This window comes from Leuresthes tenuis, unplaced genomic scaffold, assembly GCF_036924035.1.
Source record: "Leuresthes tenuis unplaced genomic scaffold, fLeuTen1.0.hap1 SCAF_8, whole genome shotgun sequence".
Lineage (NCBI taxonomy): Eukaryota > Metazoa > Chordata > Actinopteri > Atheriniformes > Atherinopsidae > Leuresthes > Leuresthes tenuis.
The window spans coordinates 23,137,007-23,161,101 of record NW_027325362.1 but is presented as its reverse complement, the minus strand read 5'-3'; the positions used below and the strand labels follow the sequence as shown (position 1 = coordinate 23,161,101).

General features: G+C 42.5%; 1 protein-coding gene across 3 annotated transcripts; it reads right to left on the bottom strand.

Annotated features, from left to right (window-relative positions):
• Positions 1–9,930: 9,930 nt before the first annotated feature.
• Positions 9,931–23,203, bottom strand: socs5b (suppressor of cytokine signaling 5b). Of its 3 annotated transcripts, none has more exons than XM_072391447.1 (2): positions 22,812–23,203; positions 9,931–16,525 (listed from the first exon to the last, which is right to left on the bottom strand). In XM_072391447.1, exon 2 carries the CDS (start codon positions 16,511–16,513, stop codon positions 14,828–14,830), a length of 1,686 nt encoding a protein of 561 aa, XP_072247548.1. In that variant the 5' UTR covers positions 16,514–16,525; positions 22,812–23,203; the 3' UTR covers positions 9,931–14,827. The 3 variants fall into 3 exon arrangements, with proteins under 3 accessions (XP_072247548.1, XP_072247547.1, XP_072247546.1); XM_072391446.1 differs by having other exon boundaries at positions 9,931–16,532; positions 23,016–23,203; XM_072391445.1 differs by having other exon boundaries at positions 9,931–16,532; positions 22,812–23,202.
• Positions 23,204–24,095: the final 892 nt, after the last annotated feature.

The window sequence follows — 24,095 nt, the reverse complement described above, 5'->3', positions numbered from 1 at the left end:
GAAGCCAATGTCGAAGGGAAAACTCTGAAAAGTCTTCAAGAGGGCATGGATAACTATTGCTCAAGACCAATTCATAGAAAACTCTGGCTCCTTGGAAGAAAAATACGAAGAAAATTACGAGTAGCTCTAGCCATTTAAAAATTTTTTTTATCATTATTTGAGTAGGAGGTCAACAAAGATTCAAAGCCACACCAAAGTGTCTCTCCCTCAGAGGACTCCAGGCTTTTCTTCTCTTGACAACAGCAACACAAAACATATTTTCATAATGCCTGACTGGTGCCAGTTTGGCCAGCGTTGCCAACTATTTCCAATGTAATATAGCTCCAGCTCTTTCCATATTTTTTTCCTCTTCTGCTCTCTGTGCTCACATAAACTGTGTTTTAATACAGCCTACTTCCCAATTAAGCTGCTCTATTTGCACATTTTTTTTGCTTCTAAAGTCAGAGGGTAAAAAAAAGCCTGAAATTGTGACTTAAAAATGGCCCCTTAAGACTAACTGTTCAGTCATGGTCCATTCAAAAGCACTGCAAGGCTAAAGACTGCATAGTGATGTTAGCTCGATTCGATCTGTTTCTTCTCCCTCTCTAGATTGCACGACTCACATGCAGCAGACAACAAGATCCTGTCGCTTCCTTATAAAGTAGCTAAGGTTTGTCCTCAAAGTCACTACATTTCTTGCTGGTTGCTTTTTAAAAGGAAAGTCGCTGAGGGTGTCTGAGTAGCTAAATCTCATCAATCAAATCAAAGTTGACAACACTGATTTTGGCAAATCTTCAACCAAGACTGAGCAGTTAGGATTTCTGATCAATCAGAGCAGACCCCAGCGTTCAGAAAGAGCACCTTAAAGAGACATTTTCACGTGTAGTAAAGTCTGTAGAGTGTAGTAAAGTCACTCTACAGTTTCAGCTTGACTTGACCCAATGTACAAGTACTGGAGGGGAATCAGTATATTGACTGAAGCACGTCTGAATCCACTACGACAGGTGTTGACATGCCCCCCCTTTCAGCTTGTTGGGATTGGTCTTTGTCCAGTTGACCTGTTACCTCACAGACCAAAATAACAATAATAAATCGACAGCTCTGTAGAAATGTGATTCCATTCCTTGTGGGTCATTCTCTGTTGTTACCTGCTACTTCTTCTTCTTTCTCTGTGTAAAAGCTTGCTCTGTCCCTACTGGGTCAAGACTCCAACTTTGAGCAGCATTATCATCTTAAATTTTTTAACCCCAAAAGAAATATCATGACTTTTGGACTTTACTTACAGTAGTAGACAAAGCAAACGCCTGAGTCAGGCCCTTTTGTAATAACTGGGTAGATAAGGAAGACGTGACCAGGTTCACATGAAGAGATGCCCTTGAGTAAGTAAGCCAACAAACAACAGTTCCAGCAGAGCTGCTCTACGACCTGCAGTGGCTCTAGACAGCTCCTTGTGAAGGATGTGAAGCTCAGTCTTGCTGAGAAAAGAGCAGGGACTGCCAAGAACATTTTCTAGTGAAACAAAGATTACAAGAAACTGCAGCTAAAATGACTCAGGCCAAATTCCAGAAAAGTATGCGTGATAATAAAGGTACTGCCTGAAGCAAAAGTGCTGAAAATGAACATCCTGGCAGTTGGAACCACTTTTTTTCCTGGAAAAAAATAAATAAATTCAATCCATACATTGATATGTTATGGACAAGAATGGTGACTGCTGTGATTCCTTGTTGTGTTCTGAAAATAATGTCATAAAACCCTCATAAAGCGGAGCATCAACAGCCATAATGGATGTATTAAAGCTGATCAAAGAAGATCATTCAGTGCCACAAAGGCCTATATATTTTGTTTATTATCATGGAGCAGAGTTACATGTGTCAAAGCTGCAAGACAAAATAAAACACACATGTCAGCAGCATGTAAACAGCATATGGAGACTTGAGGGGCCAGATCTGCCAGAGAAGATGTATCAACACATTACAGTTCAAGTGAACCTTACACAACCTGGGTGGGTACTGGTCATATAACTTGTAAACAGTGGTGAGACAACAGCTTTGTGAGTCAGCAGAAGACAGATCAAATACCCTCCCACCAATACCCTCTCTGCTTCATTCCAATCATCCTGGAAGAGACCCTGGGGCCTAGATGAAAAGCCTCTAGGCTCCTTTGTGGTCACCCTTAGCTGATTCACTCTTCTGGGAAAGCCAACAACTCAAAAAGGACACCGCAGAAACAAGCTGTTTCTCAATGTCTTTCTTCATGCCTCTCTCTTCCTTCCCTTGCTTTTTTCTTTCTTAACTTGTTGTAAAAAGAAAAGAAAGAAAAAAACGAGACAGTGACAGAGTTTTCTTTGTTAAAGCTGTTGTTCCTATAAATAAAAATGAATAATTACACTTTTTTTTAAGGAAGCCATTAAGAACACTGTATCCTTTGTTATAAGCTTATTCAAAACTGGCCCATCAATGATTTAATATTATAATATGCTGCATTAGATGAATGAGTGATGTGACAGAACTTTCAACCCTGAGCCCTGTGAAGCATATTTTTGATCTTTCAGCTCAGAAGGTATACTTCTTGCCAAGCCCCCAACAACTTACACACCAATTTAAACATAAACCAGGGAACACCTTGGAGCTACTAAGCCAAATGTATTTATCAGGGGTTGGTGGAGAAAGTCCCTTCTTTAAGTACCAGTTTAAAGTACCTATGCTAGTACTAATACCCTGAAGTCTTGTTGAGAGTCCTCCTGTGTTTTCTTCACAGCATGCTTGGGGTCGTTGTCTGGTTGAAATGTAAACCTTTGCCTCAGCATGGGGTCTACAAAAAGTTTTCTCAGGATTGCTCTTTAGTTTTCTGCATCCATCTTTCCCTCAATACTGCTCACTCGCCCTGTCCCTGTTCCCAAAAAAAAACAAACCCATGGAACGATGCAGCCGCGAACCACGTTTGGCTGGAACTTCCCAGGAGGGGATGATTTATGTTTTCAGTGAGTGAATGGCCTCTGTCTGGTAACTCTAGCATAAAGGTGGAGTTCTAAACCGATGAACTTGTCCTTTCACAAAGTTCTCCCGTTTCAACTAAGGAACTCTGGATCTCACTTATAGTGACTATTACATTTTTGACCGGGGCTATTACACTCTGATTACTCAGTTTAAAGTTTAACTGGGTAATCAGTTTAACTGGGTAATCAGATCCAAGATTCCAAACTACTTCCATTTCAGAGGAAGTTGGCTACTGTGCTTATGAGCACATCGATTACTGCAGAATATGTTCTTGTACCCATCCACAGATCTGCATACTGACACAATCCTGCTTCCTAAGTCTACAAACACTTCCTTTGCCCTCATGGTTTGATTTTTACAGTCACACCTTCAACTGCAAAACCTCTACAGACAGTTGTGTGTACCATCATGACTGAGTCAGCTTAACTAAATTAAGCAGGTTGTAAAACAGGTTGCTCTGTGGGAAACATTCAAGTCTGAAAACTTTACATATAAAAAAGGTTGCTTATTACTTTGCTCACATTGGAAGCACCATGGATTTTGAGGCTTTCTACGATGGGTTTAAAAATATCAGACTTGATAATCTTTTGCACGAATAGGTTGTACAATTTGCATCTTGACTATGTTTATGTGTTCTACCAGTGCCAATTATCACACAATACAGTTCCTAGTTTCCTGTTACAACGCCTCTTCAATTTCCGTCAAAGTCTTGGATGCCTTTGGCCGATCTATCAAAAACAATCGCTGCTCATTTGGTTGTACACAAGTGATGGAATTAGTGAAGAGTTTAATCAAACAGCAAGAACTAGAGGGATTCCTGCAAACCTTAAGGAGCACCTTGTTAACTGAATGGTTAACGGTCAGGTTACACAGCTTTTTAAAACACACAAACACCATATGCAAAGCTTTCTCTCTGCAGCAACACTGTTGAACATTTAGGGTGCAATGTTGGGTCTAAGGACACTTTAACACATGTATACAATGGGGATTGAGCCACTGACCTTGCATCTGAAAGAGGACTACTCTACCAGCCGAGCCACGGCTGCTCAATGTGGTTTAACAGCTATATCCAAGGTCCAGCTCTGACCAAGCAGCTCGGTCTCTTTGTTTCATGGGTACCTCTTTAATGGGAACATTAGACCTGATGGGGGAGTGGTCTGTTTCAAAAGGATGTACTGTTGAGAGACCACATTCAAACATTGTGAGATGATCCAGCAAGATTCAACAAGTATTTATCGAGGTACTTAGAAGTCATGTGACACTTCTTAATCATCTCAGTGAAGTTAACTTCCAAAGTAGTAGCATTTTGAAAAATGTATACCAGTTTGTAGGTAACACTGGATTGTATGTCTAGCACACAAAGCATAATAATTGTTGTAAATTTATGTGTGGTAACTTTACACGTCACAATTCTACCGTATGTCTTAGCTTTAGCTGCGACCATACCTGTTCTACAACTAGGTTTGTTGAACGCAAAAGGGGGAACATTCTTTTTGATTTGTTGGAAACCCTAATATCACTGGGTGGAATAGCCTATTTATAATTCAATTAATTACAGAGTGACCAGTATTCCTTGTGCCAATGACCCAGGCAAGTCCCTACCATAAGAAAATATGGCCTCACCACATATCCCATAGCTTAACCACAAGATCTGTCTGAATCCATCACTCGTCTGTCCTGCTGCCTGCATAATGGTGCATTAGCCACCACAGAGGCCATGGCTTAAACTCCAGGCCCCATAATTCCTCCACCACACTGCTTCTGCCTGCATGGGGAATGAGGGATTAAATATAATGCTCACATGTCAAGTCTGTAACGCAAGAGAGGGAGCGAAGAGGAAGGAATTTGTCAGAACTCCGTAAACACATTCATGGATTTGTCTCCCGATGCCAGTTCTCAGAGGGAGGAGAACTTTCGGGAGGATGAGGGTGAGAGTACGGAGGGCTGCTGAACGGGCCCAGGGTTTACTCAGAGGCCAGCCAAGCAGCAATGATACACTGCTCTGGAGGAGAATGGCAGAGGGAAATGGGAGAGAAGAAAAGTGGCAGAATACAGACAGCAAATCAGAGAGAAGGGGAAAGAAAAGAGGGTGGCCAAGATGTACTTAAACTCTTCTGTCAGAGCTGTAAATGTTCAGAACCTGTGTATGTCCTGTACTTATATCCAGAAAGCAACTGAGATAGAATCTGGGAGCCAGTAAGGGAAAAATGAGAAAGAGAGAAGGAGGAGGGAAAGAAAGAAGAATTAACAGGACATGCCCACTGAAATTTTCCAGTGTTTCTGCCAGCGACCCAAATAAAAAAAAAATTTTACACATGTGGTCCAACTTCTTTAGAGATGAGGGGTGGAGAGATTCTCAAAAAGAAGGGGTGTCGAAGAGGAAAGTTAATTGTGAATGGGGGAGGTTGCTTTTAATCAAATTACGTGAAGCAGAACCTGGATATCATTTAGCTTGCAGATGTTGGACAACTATCCAGGAGGTCTGAGAATTCACAGGGGGGATAGGTCAGTAGTTTTTTTGTATGCAAGTTCCACCTCTATTAGATCCAGTTAGTGAACATGAGAAACTATAGATAGTAGGCCAAGACAGAGACTGACTCATCAGCTCCTGATGATTGTTCTTTTGGCCCTGCTGCTCTTGGCTTGGTCGGTGGAAGAGGTGCAGCCTCCAGGCCCAGCCCTTCTCAGCCACTGGAAGGTGAGCTCCACAGAGGGTGTAAAATACTGCTGGGCGGATATATTTCTGCTGTGAAAAATGGATGTATGCCTTGTGTGAGCGTGTGCCTGTCTGTGCATGTGCTTGCACGTAAGGTTAACTGGAGGGCAATGCTCAGTTTGCCGCCACAGACTTGGCAGCGCTCCAAAGCAGAAAGCAGCAGAGTGTCTCTTTCTAACTCCCTGTCCTAGCTCTCTGCCTCTTCGTCTTCTTCTACTTCTGGTCAGTGTTGCCGTAGGTTGCGTGCAGATAACACGCAGCGAGCAATGTGGTGTGTATCTCAGCTGAGCTCTGAGCTTAGCTCCGTGTGTGGCATGAGAAATGTGGGCTCAGAGCACCAGAAGTGAAGGAAATGAAAAGCCTACCTAATTCACAAGTGAAACAGGAATCAGATGAGCGAGTGTAACAGAAGGAAAGTTTCCCCTCACAGCAGATGATTTCAGAAAATGGGGCTGTAAAACTAGCCTCACAGGTATCATTGCCATTTTAAAAGCTGAAAATACAAAATCTCACTGATTGTATTTTACAACCTAATGACATAGGTCAGCATTCTGAACATCTGCCGCACATTTTAACACTGCACATGGAGTTAACTAGAAATCAGATAGCTTAGCGTAGCCCACAAATGTCTCTTTCCAAAGGTGAAAGGAAAGGGGAAAAAAATCTACCCACCAGCATCTCTTAACTCTTATCCAATGTTCAATCCTCACTCATTAACTCGTATTTGTAATCCATAACCCCACTTGAAATCACAAATTGTAACTTTTTTTATGAGTGAGCTTTATCCTGACAGAGTCAGATAAGCTTTATGCTTTTGTTTCTAGGTTTCTAGGCTCAAAGCTAACGAATAGTGATTTTAAGGCAGCTATAGACAGCAATATCATACACAGGGCAATATGCATTTGTTTGATCTTGGCGCCGGCCTACAGGCAGACGGCCTGCTGCAGCAGCTGTGAACATACGGTCTTTCTTAGCATCTTCTTGAGATTTTCTACTGAGCTTTTTTCTGTGAAAGCACAGATTTCTGTAACATTTTTCCATGCTGGTTTGGATGCTGTGCTGCTGGAAGGACTTCTGCTGGTAACTTTTTTTTTTAAACATCTGTTATGATGCTTAACCATGGCAACATGAGAGTTGTTAACCTGCTGAAGCAACTAACTGAGCTTTCCAAAGTCCAAGTAATGGAATAAGACCTCCAAATCAAGATGAGTTTAAGAGGATATGTCTTGGATGCAAAAGGCTTAAACTATTTCTTCCCTTGATCGTCATGGAAGTGTGAGATCACTGGCACATAATGATGTAATCCTGGACATGTCACTGAGAGGGAGCATCTCTGCAGCAGAGTGCAGACAGCACCCCAGATGGTGACTGTAAGTTCCTGTCCATGTTCTCTACTGAGAGTTCACCTGTGTTACCTGCAGATGCTGTGTGTGACATCATCAGCTAAGTTGCTGCCAAACTACAAAAACAACACTTTAATCCATTGATGGCAACCCCAAACTGTGAAGAGCAACACAGACTCTATACATTACAGGCATGGATGTTTTGTGAGCTTAAGGAATGAAAAGACTGCTCTGTTAACTACTGTGGTTTGCAACTTCTTTCCAAGTTGTAATTGCTCCTCTGTTTCCTTCTTTGCTGCGTCCTTCTGCGTCATGGTCGGAGTTGGAGGACACATCATAGAGACAAGACTTCTGCTGCAACAACTAAACCAGATTAGCTCCGTAGTTCATATTCCACAAGATGCATTTATCTCATCTGGTTTCAATATGCACTGTTCAGCTTTTTGGTTTTCACAGAACCGCTCCCGTGTCTTGTTGATCAAAATGTCCCTCCATTCCATGGTCCAATCGGCTGATTTAAGAGACATAAAGCAGACGCACTGCAAGATAATCACCATAAATTTCCGATACAGTCAGAAATTCCCCTTTGGTTATCTTTGGTCGCAAGAACTCTGGCAACAGCAGTCTTTGAACCTCTCACACTCTGACGTAAGACTACCATACAAACCGAGATCAAATATTCCCCAACCATTGCCTCACCTTGATCGTCTTTCATCTCGTGTACCAAGCTTTAAGCATTTTTCACAGGTGCACTGCAGCCCGTAGGTTCTCCGGACATTCTTTGCTGTCAGTTTTACGCAGCAAGAGTGTGTGTGTCGATAACTGTTTCACATTTATGGCTGGCTTGTATATATGCTTTGCACTGTTTCACAGTGTATTGATTTCAGCGCAAGAACATAATTGGCCTTCTGTTCACTCAACACGGAAGCCATTCCCAGAATATTTCCAGCGGTAGCGATCGCCTCACACGGCCAATCTCCTGGTTTGTAGTACATATATGTACGGTTAGCTGTGGATGAACTGTGTCTGGAATTCATATTAGAAAATACCAACACAGGCTTCTCAGTTTCAGACTAGCTCTACACTTTTTGTAGCTTTATTTTTCTTTCTCAGAACAAAAACAAAGCGAGTTTAGAGGATTTCAATACAGCAACATACACGCATTGTATTTGGGAACTTCAGAGGTACACATGGGCAGATTTTAAATTGGACTTCTGTGCAAAGCAGAGCAGCTCTCTCTCTAGTCTTTGTGCTAAGCTAACAGATTCTGGCTCAGGCGGGCTCAATCGTTCCCTCTGAAACCTTTGACGTGAAAGCGATCTAATGTATTTTCCTAAAATGTCGAGACTATTGCCACACCAAAACATTTTCCAGTTTCTTGCAATAAATAAAGAGTGGAGAGCACGCTATATGTGAAGCCAAGCAATTTAAGTGTGACTGCGTTTTGCAAATGACATCAAAACACTGAAGAATGTTCTGTCAAAGAACAACAACAAAGAATTCTAAATCTTGATAGCACGATGGTTCTCACCCTTGACACGTCTCTTGATGTCACTGCCAGCCATAGCTGTGTATTGCAGCTCAATGTGCCAACCGCAGATAGAGCAATGAGTACAGTGGAGGCCGGCACACCAGGCTGATAAGGAGGCGTCTCCGACACAACTGACTGGGCCACAACCAGATACAATCTGTGAGGTTGGGCCTCCTGATAAACTGGCTAGACCTTCATCATTAGCACTTTCATCCTCCTCCTCATCTCATTAGTGACCCACATCCAACTCCAGATTCCGTAACTTATTGCTTGGTTTCTATTTTGGATGTGCCAGAGGGTTCAGCGGGGGACTTGAGGCTATGCTTTGAGAGCATGGCCTGCATGCACTTTAGTACATTTTTATGAGTTTGTTTCGTGTCCTAGCTTTGCCTTTGTAGAAACTTTTCTGTCCTGTATGGTGGCTCACCCTCACCATCTCTCTCCTCTTGGGTGAGCATCAATTATTCATAAGCCTTGGGTAGCTAACTTGAAACCGATAACCCACATGCTATTTATACTTCATTTCAAATGAACAAATACTTAACTGTGAAGTTCCAGGCAGCTCGGTCGCGTCTGTCTGGACAGCTAATGCTGGGAACAGCCAGGGAGTTAAGACCAAGGGGATGGCAGAGCGAGTGGGAAGGGGCGCTGCGGGCGTCTATAACAAAAAGCTAAATCATTTTGATCCCATTTAGCCCTACATCCCATCAGCTACTGCTGCAGACATTCGATCAGAAACAGATTTGGTAGCTTGACTAATTTGTGAAGGATTCTGATATCTGAGCGATACATGTAGAAAACTGTTACTCCCCTGTGGGTGGGGTGGGATTCTATTCTTCAGTTTTTGCACACACACGTTCTTATTTCGCCAACTTGCTTTAGGCAATTTCACACCTCAGTTTTCAAGCAGCTACAAGACGCAAAATTGAGGAAGCTCACGTTTCACACTTCACTGCACAGTGAGAAATTTAAGCAGGTCGTAGATTTTGAGATTCATAAGGTAATGTCTGAATTAGTTTCATTACATTACAACTATTACTTTTCTTTTTATTTACAGGTGTAGGCTGCTTTGTGGCAGCTGGCAGACTTTAAAAAAAAAAAATCTCATTTAGTCTTGGATCCTTTAGCTATGTTTGAACACTTTGTTGTTTTCTGGGACAACCTGACATAGGTGGAAATAGACTACTTAAAGTTATAACTTCAAGTTAAACATTTGAAAATGAGGGCAGCAGTGAATCCAATCATGATTAAATGTGATAGTGAGCACCTTGGTGTACACGGCAGCCTAAAATCCCACCCTAATTCACCGTTTCATCTCTGGTGTGATGACTGCATAATGAAGAAAAAAAAACACTCAATATCATCTCATGGACCAGTGTGGATTACACTTAACAGTTTTATTTGGAATATTAAGACAATGAAGCATAAGCCAAGCACCAAGAGTGACAGCTACAAGTGTCGCATCATACGGCTCTTAAAAATGAACAGGTTACACTGGAAAACTTCTTTTTTTCTTCTCTTTGAATGGTTAAGCAGATACACAGAACAGACAGTGAAATGTGAACATGATAATGCCATTTACACGCTCAAAATCCTATCTGACAGCAGAAAAAAAAGGAAAAACAAGAAAGGAGCAAAAAAAGGGAGGAAAAAGCAGAAGAAAGCAGAAAACGGCGATATTCGTCTGACGACAGCAAAGCGCGATCGGTCTGTGGCGGTGGCTGCGGCCCCGGGTTTTAAAGGGCTTTTGTCGGCCAGAACGAATAAGGCAGTTAGTCTGGGAACACGGCGGTGCTGCAGAGTGACAGCCATTAGTTCCCATCATTGTCAAGTCCCGTTGCCTCGGCACCCACATCCACACAGCAACCAATGTGCACGTACAGCATTAAAGTGACAGAGGATTGCAACCATTGTTAAACTACACTCCATTGCATATTCGGGAGAAGTAATAATGAAAATAATTCTTTCATAAATCTTTTTCTGTTTGCATATCGCACTTAAACCAGCTTTTTTTTTTTTGTTTGTTTGTTTGTTTTTTTTACAATATATGTGGGAATATGAAGGAAAAAAATAACCTTTTCTCTTTTTGTTCTCCTCCACGATCTGAAACGACGAGTCGTACGGGGTGGTGGTGGGGGGGTTAGGATTCCAACACTCAGGGGTATTGCTGTTTCTTAAAATGGGACAACCGACGACACAAGCAGCCTGTCTCGCATCCTGACCCAGTGGTTTCTCGCCACAAGTGAGGCGCTAATAGTGCAGCTAAATAATGTCATCCTGATGACAACAGAAGGTAAAAATACTTAAATTTGTGTCGTTTGCTTTGTTAGGATTTAAGAACAGAAAATATACACAAATACCCATCTTTGCCTTCCCTCTTTTTTAGGGGGGGCGAGTCCAACAGAAAGCTGGTGCTGGTCAAATGTGGTCCATGTTTGTCCCTGGCTTAGGGTAGGGTTGCGAGGGGGTGTGGGTGTGCGTGCCAACACCTGGGGTAGTGCAGAAGAAGCGCTGATAGCAAGAGTGTGCAAATGCATGAGTGTTCCAGACAATTTATGCACCACAGAAGAATAAAGTCTTTTCATCAAGCTATTACATGAGCCCATCAATCATCATCATACATACCCCCCCCCCCCCCTCCCCTAAATTTACGGGCTACATGGCAAACATGTGCTACTGTTAATATCAGATACTTCCCATGGGGAAAACTGGGTTGAGAGGGTCCAGGGACTCTCCTTGCAATGGGCCTGCCTGAGAATGGAGGGAGAGGTGAGGGCAGAGGCGTTGTTCATAGGAGTCATTGTCATCACCCCTCACACCGAACTCTGCACCCCTTCCACAGGATCCCCGTGTGGCGCTTTCCATACGCTAACATCCTCCCTCACGACACACGCGTGCGCCGAATCTGCAACAAAACTGCGAACACAACTCCATCCACGCAGCACATGGCATCCCAACAAGAGTTAAATGTTGTCACCGGCACATGCCAACACACACGCAAGCATTTGGACACTGGGACATTTTCATTTGTTGCAGTTTGCTCTGTGGGGCAGCGTTTTTGATCAAACAACGACCAGCTCTTTGATGGCGTTTAAGGGCGTTCAATGCATGCGTGCACAGGGAAAATCTTCCCAGTCACCCTCCGCATACAGAGGCAACCAGCGAGGCCCAAACTGAACTTTCTTGACGAGCCAAGTCATTCACCTGATCTCAGGTGTTGGATTCAGGTCACCGTAGCAGACAGCGTGTCAAATTCTGCAAGAATGAACTGCAATAAAATAAAAATATGACAAATGTGTCGTTCTGAATCCAATATGCTGGAGTAAAGTGCAAACAAACAAAAGCATGTCACTGTCCTAATACTTTCAGACTGCATTATGGAACACAAATACACAATTAAAGTGCCATTTACGTCTAAAAATCTGGTCGCTCGCCGCTGTCCCAACTGAAGCCAGAGCTCTCAGTGAGCCAGCTCCATCTCTCTGGAGGGCAGGACAAACGGGGTTTTCCTCGACACCACAGGGGTGTCAGGGATGCGGCCACCTGGATATCATAAAAAGGGGCCTCCCCCTATCACTCGATAGCCATAAGGCGACACAATAGCTCCTTAGTACCAAATACATTTACATCCCAGCGTGGCAAAGTTAGCCCGTAATCGGTGTTTCTAAGTGGGACGGCGCACTGCAAGGAGCAGCCTGACAGATGGTAAAGAGAGACAGATGTATGCACCGGGTGGGTTTTCAGATAATTAGAGTGGATGCCAAACAGTCCGAAAACATAAAAAGTCACTGCCAATTTTAACACCAATAGGTGTGTAACATACAGAATGCAAGATTTCTCACGACAAAGTGCAGTGCAGCGGAAGATATTTCCGTCTCGTGTGTGAGGAAATAACCACGTAGATGTTAAAAAATGCCGTTTAAAAAAAATTAAATAAAAAAGCAGGAATTCGTTGGTGAAATGAGATTTCAATCTCCTTACCGTCACCAAATATCCTTTATTAGCTGCATAATAATGTCTGCCTGATAAGTAGATGAAAACTGGACAACGGTTTTGCAGTGGAAAGGTATCAAGCACTGAATTAAAGGTGTTCAAGTCTGACACAAGCAGGCTCTCGCATGTTGATGGATTTTAACTCCATCGTATGGAACTAGCCTTTACTTGCTCCTAGCATTAAAACCTGATTTAACGTAGCTCTGAATACACTGAATAAAACAAGCTTTAAACTGCGAGTTAATATATGTAGATGTGGCTGTGACCTTTAGGCCACAGATGCAGATATTGTTGGGAAATGAGAAAGATTCCCTTCCCGATGTGAAGTCAAATGTGGGCTGACAAACTGCTTGTAAGTTTGCACTGGCATGGTTTCTCGTCTTCAACGGAATTCCTTTTATGCCGAGTGCATTTTCTCAAAAAATGCTTAAGGGAACCGCTGTGCTTGTCCCCATCCATCTTATGCTACAGTCATGTGAAGGGATTTATTACAACTGCCACTTTTTAAAAATCAATTCATCCGTGTTTGTTACAAATTAAAAGAACAAACACCGTTACTGAGTAACTGCAGAGCTGGCGTTAGAAGTTGAGTTAACCTTCCTGTCTTCTCATTAGAGCTCTGTGGCAAGTTTGCAGACGAGCACCAACACATGGGAGAGCTGGACATCAGCATCTTGCACTGATATTGCCAACAGCAACATGGCTACCCACTAAGCCACTAATAAACTAATACTATGCAGCAGAGACGGATGCATGCATTCGTGAGTGAGAACAGACGACTAACATACAGCCTATATCAGTAATGAGATCTTAATTCGAAATAGCACCACTAAACTGCAACCTGCAACATAAGTTAGTGAGCTTAGAGCTCATGCACCTCTTCATTATTTGTCTTTTCAGTCTCATCTGAGAGGACTGTGCTGCAGCACCTCCTGCCCCTGGTTTGGACTAAAAAGCAAACAGACTATGGAACAAGAAAAAAAAACAAAAAGGTTACTAAAAGGCACAAAGGTTACTCTTATTATTTTTTTTTCCCTCTCTTGAAGCTGAAAAGATGACACAAACGACAGACTAGTCAGCAGAGGTTTTGTCCCCAAGCCACAACTAAAATTCTTCACATCTTAAGCTCTAAAGGATATGCCAATATCTCAGAGGTGATTAGTTGACACTCTTTGCACCGGTAAGCCATAACATTAAAACCAGTTACAGGGAGTGAAGAACACCGATCAGCTTGTAGTAATTTCTCGTTTTGGAGGAGACCTTGGATGGTGGCCTTCGTGTGGATTCGTACCACCTCCATAAAACCTTTTAGCAGACCGCGTACTCCGCAAATTGTGCCCCGAAATGCGTCCTAATGTGTCACTGGCTTGTGAAGAACTGACTGGCTGCTTTTTCAGCTTTAATAATGGCAAAAATGACAGAATTCCCTTACAATCTGTCCCTCATGTTAAGAAAGTACTGCCTCACAGTGGGAAAAAAAAATCCAACAAGCTACGCTTGCTCACAATATAGGACACAGTGGACTGATTCATTATTCAAAACTCATCATTACTGCTTAAGGAGGAGCTGGTGTTAGACTAGTCTATAGTCCATTATTTCCCTGATGTGTTGTCCTGAACCCTACAGACCTAAGAATCCATCTTTTTCTCAGGTTTAACTGATGCTCATACTTGTAACAAGATAGCAAAGAATGTGTTTTATGCTGCTCTATCCATGGAATCAGCACCGACTGCATATGACAATAGCACCTCCAGATGCCCTCTCAACCCACACCTTTGTCTCAGTAAGGTGCTTCACTAGCTGTTTTGACAATGGGGAAAACAAAAAGAAAAAGAAAAAGCACTAAGTGAGCTGTACAACGTAGCCTTGCTGGCTGAAATAGCTATTTGGTATGAATGGCGGAGGCATGCAGGCAGGTCTACAAGTAGGGTGCTGTTGTGGGATCAGGCAGACATTTAGCACAAAAGAGGAGAGAAGAGATGCAAAGCATTGATACTTGTGCCTTCCTTCCCTGTCAAAACAACCTGTTCAACTCAAAAACATGTGCTTGCTAGACAGCGTTACACTGAATATAATCATATGTATTTTCTGTGATGTAAGTAATAACGAAAACAAAGATTAGAATGAACTCTGTATAGCTTTTTATATTTAATTCCATCTCTCACCAGAAAGAGAGCCATGTCAGTATAGCCCCCAACTGGAAACAGAGGAACTTCTAAAGTTCTGTAATTCTCCTGCAGTGTGTGTACAGGCGATGGAGAAGCCCGCCTTATTTAACCTTGAGTGGCAGTTCCCTCTCTAGCCAGCGAACTCGTACTTTCTGTTTATAGTGATACTCCTTGAGAAAGTCCTGCAGAGCAGGGGGCAACGGCAGAGAGCCTATGCCATCATAAGTGGTCCAACGGCAGATAGCGGCTCGTGCCAGGTGCTGCAGGCCAAAGGGAAAGGTCCGATGGAGAGGCGCTGTGAGCAGCGGCTCAAAAAACATGCAAGCGCTGGGGTCTTTGTAGTGCTCCAACAGTCCTGTGACAGTGGAAGAATGGAAAACACAAGGGTCATGAGCATCAAAGCTGAAGTTGTGGTTCCACTGCTCGATGCGTGCGTGCAGGGACCTATTGTAACGGCGGAAGCTAACAGAAAAGAGGTAGTCCTCCTGGGCTGAGTCACGCAGCAGGAAGGTGCCTTCTGGCCGTCCATCCAATAGTGCCTCAGCCTCATAGCGGTCCATTACGCCCCAGTAACAGGGCAGAGCTGTAATCTCCAACAGGTCTGGCACCAGGCAGTGGATGTAGTCTATCTGGGTGTGAACCTTCCACGGCCCGGGTTGCTGCCGGCTCACGTGACCATCCCCAGAGGCATGCCTCTGCTTGGGCCTCCTGGCTTGCAGACATAGGGTGGTTGAATCCTCCTCAGAATCACAGTCTTGGGCTGATGCTGTAGCCCCCAGCACCGGCCCACAAGCTCCTGATGATCCGGCACCCCCAGAGCTGCCAGCCCCACAGGACCGTCCTTCCCCAGAGGACTCTCCTATGCCAGGAGCCATCTTTGGTCCCAGTTTGTAAAGAGAGGAGCTTGGCACTGAGGCCTCCAGGGTGTGGATCTGTGCATTGGGCGGTGGGTCTACACCTTCCTCGATGCTCAGTCTACGTCGCTCACGCAGACGTTCCTCCTCATCCTCTGGTGAGGGGTGGGCTGGGTCAAATGCATCCAGGAGGGCGGTGGAGGAATGCGGACTGACTGGTGCGGTGTGCTGTTTGATCAAGTGCCACTTGTGAGCAAGGTCTGAGCCTGGTGGGAAGGGGCAGGTCTCCAGCATGAGCTCTGTCAGGTGAATCTTCCGTTTGGAGGCGACAGGGTTCTTAGAAGTGCGAGAGCGTCTGCGTGCCGGCAGGGGTAGGCACAACCCAACCGTGTCACTTAGCCGCTGCCGCAAAGAACGAGCATTTAAACTGCGCCCTCCAGATACAGAGTCATTGATCTCCTGGATGGAGCTGATTCCAAAACGCCTGTCTCTACGATTCCCGCTCCCCCTTAAGCGCCCAGAACGCCTTTCTGCCTCCAATGAGCTCTGGGTTTTAGTGGAACACGAGTGCTTTTTCTTGCCCCCCCATGGAGCATGACGGGAATAAGAGTCCCTCCTTGCCAGGGGAACACCCCCTGAACCTCCCCGCACATCCTCATTGTCTTTGTCAATAGTAATCTCTAGAATCTGTGGGATGTCTGACACACAGTTATGATGGCGGCGTCCTGTTGTTACCACTGGCACTGGTAGGAAGCTCCATGATGGGCTGGAGGCTCTTGTGCTTTGAGCCTCGCCTGAGCTGCCTCCATCGCCGTGATCCACCACACAGTGGACAGCATCTGCCTCAACTTTGCTTTCACTGGGTGCTGAGCCGTGAAAGAACGTCTGGCATCTGCTCTTCAGGTTGCTCCACATGTTGCCCACTTTCTTCATTAACTGGAGCCCCTTGGACCTGACGATGAGAAGAGACAAAGCAAATTAACATTTCACAACTTTGATGGCACTTCCATTTAACACTGAGGAACAAACCACATAAAGAATGTCTTACATTTTAATTCCACAGACTACTGTGTATCTAGTAATTAGACATGGTGAGAGTGTAACAGGGCCAAAGTGTCTGAGACGTGGGTGAGCTTGAGTAGTTGGAACAGCAGAGATAGGAGTTGCCAGGCAGACGTGCAGGGACACAAGGCCACAGCTATAAATGAACCTGGGATCTGCTCACAGCTGATCTGCTGGTATGTACTGTATTACAGAGCCAGTCTAGACCTGACCAAAAACTTTCCCTGTACCAGCAGCAGACAGGGTACATGTACATGTACATGCACACGCACACACATGCTGTTGATTTATCACACTACTAGATTTTGACAGATATTTGGAAGGAGCAGCACCAGCGTTTGAATGACACAAATTTATCAGCGAACAAAGTCTCCACAGATAGCTAACCACCTGCCACAACAAAGCATTTACATACCTGCTTCAAAACGAGTTTCTGATGAGAATCACCCAGGATGATTTTAGCTAATCACAGTGTACACAAATAACTCTAGCAAATAACTACTTGAAAAAAACTTGCAAATATCTTCAACTAAACAGCTTTGCAAATCTTCACATGTTTTAAGGCTATTTGTTCTTGGAAAATGTATCCCAACACTGGTCATTTTTCAGTTTTATCCCATTCTTAACGCAGAAAGAGTCTTCTAATTGCTACAATATCTACTGAGGTCAACCAAGTGCAAGATACAAGCAACCCAATATATCATACTTATGAGACCCATGTCAATTATCCGAGTTAACATTAACTACCATGATTCTCAATCTTGCCAACACTGATTTCATGTGCCACTCACTAACCACAAGAAGGAGTCCCTCTGTGGTTAGTTAACAAACCTCTTTCCCCTCTTCTCTTTTTTTCCTTTTAGTATATAATAAACTGGTATTCACTGGAGGCTACTGACCAACATTTTGGCATTCCATCGATCAGCACAAAGAATGACGTTAGCCAATAAATGCAGATGATAGATTTGACAGCCAAAGTTGTGCCCAAGTCAAGAAAATCTTTCAATGTCTCTCCCGTTATCAGTCATTACTGTGTGTGACAGATAAAACCAGAAAAGAGCCGGCCGTGTCACTGTTATTGATACAGCAGAGGTATCGTACATCACCAAATGTGACATGATGACCAATCTGCTGCAGCAAATGCTTCATGCATGTCTGGACATGTTTAGTTCAGGCATATTTCTTTAATTCTTGTCATTCAAAAACAAAGAAATATTCTGCACTCCCTCATCTTGTCATCACTGGCTTTAGATGGCGCTCCAGGATTCCGACTGACACAAGTTGAAAGCGGTATGTTAATGTTAGCCTTTTCGTTCCTGTCAGACTGTTGTTGCAAAATGTTACAGAAAACCACCTGAGGTGCTCATTCAGAACTGGCATTCAGTTGCCATCCGATCGATTGGAATGCAGCGCTGTCTGAAAGAGACTCGAGTTAAAAGACATCCAAGAAACAATGGTTCACGTTCGTGTGCACAGCAACATAAGACCAGGAGGATAAAATCTCATCATTATGGAAGTCCTTCAGCATTTGTCCGGATGACACAAAGCTTATGATTTGTTTTGATGTTTTGGAACAAACACAGACCGCCAGTACAAGTCAGCAGCTCGTCTCCCAAAAGCCTGTTGTTCCCATTTCACAGATTCAAGCATCGAAACAACTCATGAATTAAACATGGAAAAGCCCTATGAACGTCCGTTTCCAACCGTAGAACTGTAGGAAGCCTCATCTTAATCAAAATATGTCCTCTAAGATGAACATGCTGTGTGTCCTGCTATGAAACACCCATGCAGACAGTTTAATAACCGGCCTAAGAGCAGCAGCTTATCTCGTTGGATAAACTGCAACTTATTGCGATTCATTTTCAGGTTTCAGGTTGTACAAAAATACCTTGTCCTCTAACCTGGTGCTCTTTTGGAGGGTTATTTAAAAGTCAAAGTTTTATGATGAATATACAGTTAGGATTTTTTTTTTTGTTAAAAGAGAAGTTCCAAAAACATAACATCAGAAGTTAAAAAAAAATAAAAAAAAATTGCAAACTCTCCATTTACACTATTCAGATGTGCTTATCTTTATATTGAACTGTTGTTGGCTAATCAATTCTGCACTTAAATTACTTTAATAAGGATCTAAAGCAAAACTCAATTCTCCAACCTCCCAGAGAATATCCACAGCCCACGATCTGTCATTTCTATAAAGCAAAAATAAGCCGTGAACAAACAACCGCCAAAAAGTTAGTGAGAACAAACTTAATTCTGACACTTAAAATACCATGACCCCAGTGAGCATGCCCAATTTGACGAAGCAAACAAAGGCAATGCAGCTAAAATCAAAGCTAACGTGAATACACAACCAGCCACAGGAAACCTCTGCTCCCAACAATGCAAAATTAAAGCAACTGTACTGGTCTAATGGTATTTCTGCCATTAGATGAGCAGCCAGTCTTCATACTCATCTTTCAAGAGTCTGTACTTTAACTAATATGGAGCAGCAAGAAATCCAGTCCAAGGCAAGGCTTGGGGGACACTTTGTATTCTATAATGTTCTAGTAAAGGACAAGCTGGATGTGGTTAATTTAATATAAAAAAAAACACCAAGGCTCCAAAGCATCATTCCTATTGCAGAATAAGTAAAATCCAGCTGCTGACAAATACACATTGCACCACTTTACCAAACTCCAAATACATTTTTGATAGATAGAAAAAGAAAGAAAAGCCAAAGCATCCATCTCAGCTTTAATCTAAAAAGACCCCCCACTCATTCTCTTTTTATCATGAGGACACAACTGAGTTTTCCAGGTTAAACAAAAAGGGAATCAATTATTTTGTTCTGTTGTCAATTGCAGTTTTTGGGAAGAAAATGGGAGTCAGCAGGTCAGTCAATAAAAATGGACATCAGAATAGGCCAAGAAAACTGAAACTGGTCATCTGTAGTCACAGAACAGGCCCTGAAAATAGTTCCTTATGTTACGGCAAGTATCCACACTATGGAATCTCAGCTGTCCAAAGGATCCAAATAATTTGTCAACCGAATACATCTTGATTAAGATGTTTTTTTAAAAGATCTGCACATTAAGCAGATCTGTTCGCTGTATACCGAATACATTTCATTTTTTCGTACAACTTCTAAGCCGTCATATGTAAATCACAAAACATATATTCAATGGCGTTTAATAAACCAAACTGTCAATAACTAAAAGATTAAGAGATAGTGAAATCGACTGTTAGCATCCGCCGTAAACTCCATCAAGCTGTAAATGATTCTAGTGGTTCGGAACCGACGTAAAAGCCATAAGAATTAATAACATTTATTACAAAATTACTCTCATATTTAGTGATGCCCCAATTGATTATACAAGTTCGCCAATAAAACCTGATACGACAGTGAGAAAGTCAATTTTTTATACAATAATTATGCAACAACAGATACAGGCATACATAAAAATATATAATATATATATATTAGATATTTTATTCAAGAACTTCTCATACATGCCGTGACTCATTTCTAGTTACTTAAGACATATTGTATTATATATTTACAGATTCACCAGTAAAAGGGTTACATTATAAATGCTAAGAGGGTCATTTTCAGATTTTTCCACTGACAGTGTAAGATTCCCAGCCCTCACTTGCAAGTGGAAATTTGGAGTTTGCAAGTTTTTTTCCCCTCTAAATACAAAATCAGCATTTGCCATCATATCAGACGCATTTCGCGTCTAATTTTAAACCTCTGAAATTCTTACTCTTGTCAATGAGGAAGGAAGCAAATAAGTCATTCTAACCAGGGAGCTTTGCATATTTTTTTTTTCAATAGAAAACAAAATTGCACTTCCAAACATGCCACAGATGTATCTTTTGAGTCACAAGAAAGCTTTTAGTTGTGAAGCTGAAAAGCATGCTAACAGGCTTTCTGAGAAAGTGCACGAGTCTCAGACTGCCCGATTTAGAAAGAGACTCAAAAGCATGGTTCAAAGTGAACCCTTACCACTTGTGTTGCCAAGTCTCACTCTGAGAAGGCAAAATATGCAAATAATCTCTCTTTTGTTCAAATTTTTTTGTGGCACAAAGTCCTGTCAGTCCCAAAGTAAGTTTTCAGCAATTGTGCGGTCAACTTGAAAGCACAAATCTACCAACTGAAGCAGCAGTTTCTTTACTAACCAAAAATTTGAGGCTAATATTCTGTCAGTTAAATGTCAAAAGTTTAGACTTTCCATCGTGACTGGTGTGTTTTATCCCACAGCTTGCTAATCACCTTCAAAAAAAAAAAAAAAAAATAATGAGAAGTTTAAGCTAATGAAAACTTCTCTATTACAATTCAATATTATTCTACTATTCTGTCTGTCTTTGAAATATGTTGCCTAAACTGTGCTACTACCAATTGTGCCAAAGTATCTGAACTCTCCTCTACAATCCAGATTACCTCTGAATGAGAAACACAAACATTTCCAAGTCTTAAAAGTCAAATCATAATAAATCAAAATAATTCAGATTCTAAAAAGAGGCTGAATGCTGGGAACAGGACCTCTGAATTACTGTGCATGAAAGGAAACAGGGCCATTTAGCAAGTTAGCCTCTTGGTCTAGTAAGATTGGACACGAGACAACTCTTGGATCTAACAAAAACCTCAATCATATTAACTTAATTAACTATGTGCATTTAATTCATGCGATGATTGTGGTGCAAACCGTTTTGTGTCCTAATATCCTGAAAATTAGATGACAAATTTACTTGAAGGACTTTAAACCATGACCACACACATAAACTACAGAGGACACACAACGCAGCATCACGCATTTCTGTCTGCAATTATCTAGGCTCAGCCAACTCAAGAGTGAGAAAGCCATCCTGAACAAGTCTGACTGAAGCCACAGACAACAGCAACTACACCAACGGTGTGATCCAGTCCACATCCATTTTGAGCCACCCTGAAACTGAACTGGGCTACTTCTGTTCTCCGGCAGCCCAACACACCCATTCTCCTGGGATCATACTGATCTAAGAGAGGGCTGGAGAGAAGACGGGATTCAGGGAAGGACGCTTTCTCTGCTCCACTCAGCCCAGACCAGAGTTAATGAGAGATTTGCAGCGCCTTGTGTTCTTAAAGATACGTGGGATGGCAGAAAGCCATACTGGGTCAGTGACCAACTGATAAAACAGGCTGATTTTTATTCATATAATTTAAATCCCAACCACCGTTAAATGTTTTGACATAAATGCTGATCTGGCAGACGGACGTGACAGTAAATTGCATTGCAAGTAAGCCTTTGCTAACTGAGGCAAAACATGCAACCATGTCATAATTCAAGAGTGCAATGTTCTTCAAAAGTGCATCAACATTGTGTTTGTAAGATAACTATTGTACTGTACTCTGTTATAGCTTTGCTGGTAATTAAATGAAAAATTATTCAGACTTTATAGCTATGTCCAAATAATACATATATATATTATGTTATTCAAAATTAGATCTGTTAAGAATCATTGCTAACACACTCAATTAACCCTGAAACCCCCAAACTGTCTTCGTTTCTGTGGACACAACTGTCCCGTTATACCCACGTTAGCTAAAAGATTTTAAAAAAAAATAGAGAGATTACTGCTCTATTTATCCCTAAACTCAACAGAATAAATATCTATCGAGCTATTAAGCCATCATAGCGGCTCTATAGAAATGGTTGGAAGGCCTTTAGGTTTCTGGAGGCCCCATTTTTCCCTGGTCCCTGCCAAGTTAGCGGACTTGCTAACCCGTTAACGATCCACAGTCAGTCCCACTACACCATTAAATGTATCTACACACCAAAGATAACGATATACAGGCTCACATTTGCCAAACTAGCTCGGTGACCTCAGTCAAATGCATAATACTGTACAGAAACACGTCATAAAAACATTTAAAAAAATCTTAAGTAGGGATAGATGTGAAGTCACCGTTCAGGCTTACAAGCTGTCAAAAATGCTAACTGTTAGCAACCCCCCAGAATAGGGATTTCTAACATTTTGGTTAGCTTTGGCTAACTAACCAACTAGCAGGGCTAGCATGTTAGCCTTGGAAAAAAATCGGCACAAAATTATAAAAATAAACCCAGGTGCTGCTGTGTTGTTGTAAGGTGCCGAGTACACAAGTATGACATGGTTGGCAAATAATGGTTTGCTTGGAGTGTTCATGTCTTACCCGTGTGCCTTCTGAAAGCCCTACTCAACAGCTCTCTTTGTCTGCAAAAAATGGCTATTAAGAGAAGTCAGGCATATATCCCCCTTGCGGACCACGGTAACGGGTGAAAGCACTAAACGTACGCGAATACTTGATGGTATCATCCCGAATTCTTTAAAATATATATATATTTATATACAAGTCAAAATTGTTTAAAAGCTAAACTAATTTTCAAATGCCGCAACAGCCCGTTCTTCATCATGGTGGGGTCTTCTTTTCTGCCGTGGTCGCCGCAGCTTGTAGCAACCAATATGACGGCTGTCTCGGCAGACACAGAGCCGGAGAGGCGGACAGTGCTCAACGTGAGCGAACCCAACTGACAACGGCTGGATCCAATGGAGCTCAAGGAAAGGACGACCACTTCCGACTGAGCACGCGGATAGGGAATGACCCGGAGCTGGCTCCTCGTGATAGGCGTCCGTTGTCACCAATGAACGGGGTGGGAGGATGACGCTCTCCGTTGGCAGCGACATGGAAACGTGGAGACGTGAAGTGATGCTGGTGGTATCCCGGCCAGGCCGGACCACTGACTCATGGTGTCAGTAGTCATCTGCCTGTGAAGTTAATCATAAGACAAGAAAACGAAGGGAGGTAAAGTTTTAACGCATTTCTTTTTCTTTGTTTTTTTTTTCCAATGAGACTCATGAGTAAAGAATGTGTTCAAATGACTACAGCTGGGTAAGGAAGCCAACTCAATCCCAAACCTCCGAACTTCTGAGCCGTGGAAAATTCAAGCCTTAAATATTGAGAATTAGATTGAAATAAAACTATTTTGAGATGAAGTATCACCAAAGCTCAATATTAACTGTGCAGTTAAAAGGTTTTAAGAAGTACATTGTTTCCTGGCATTCGTGGCCTGTTCTGAGAAAAATCCTTGCGTTAAAATCTGGTTTAAAATATCTTTATCATTTCAGCTCTGTACTTCCCTGCTATAAACCCAAGAGGCAATTCGTACCAGGGTTTCAGTACAATGATAATCTGATCACAACTGAAGCGGCATACATTCTCAGCCATGTTGACTGGACTTTAAAACATGGAGTAATGTAATTTGTCACTGCATATAGAAAATAAAGGCGTTCATTTGTGGTATTTATGTGTGCTAAATTAAGTCAGACACATCACAGACAACCTCTCAAGACCTCAAGTGCTTCAGACCAGAAAATATGTGTCATATCCTGCAACAAAGAACAATTAGAATTTCTCACACAAGCCCTCATAGTCACTTGCACCCGCACATGTCATCTT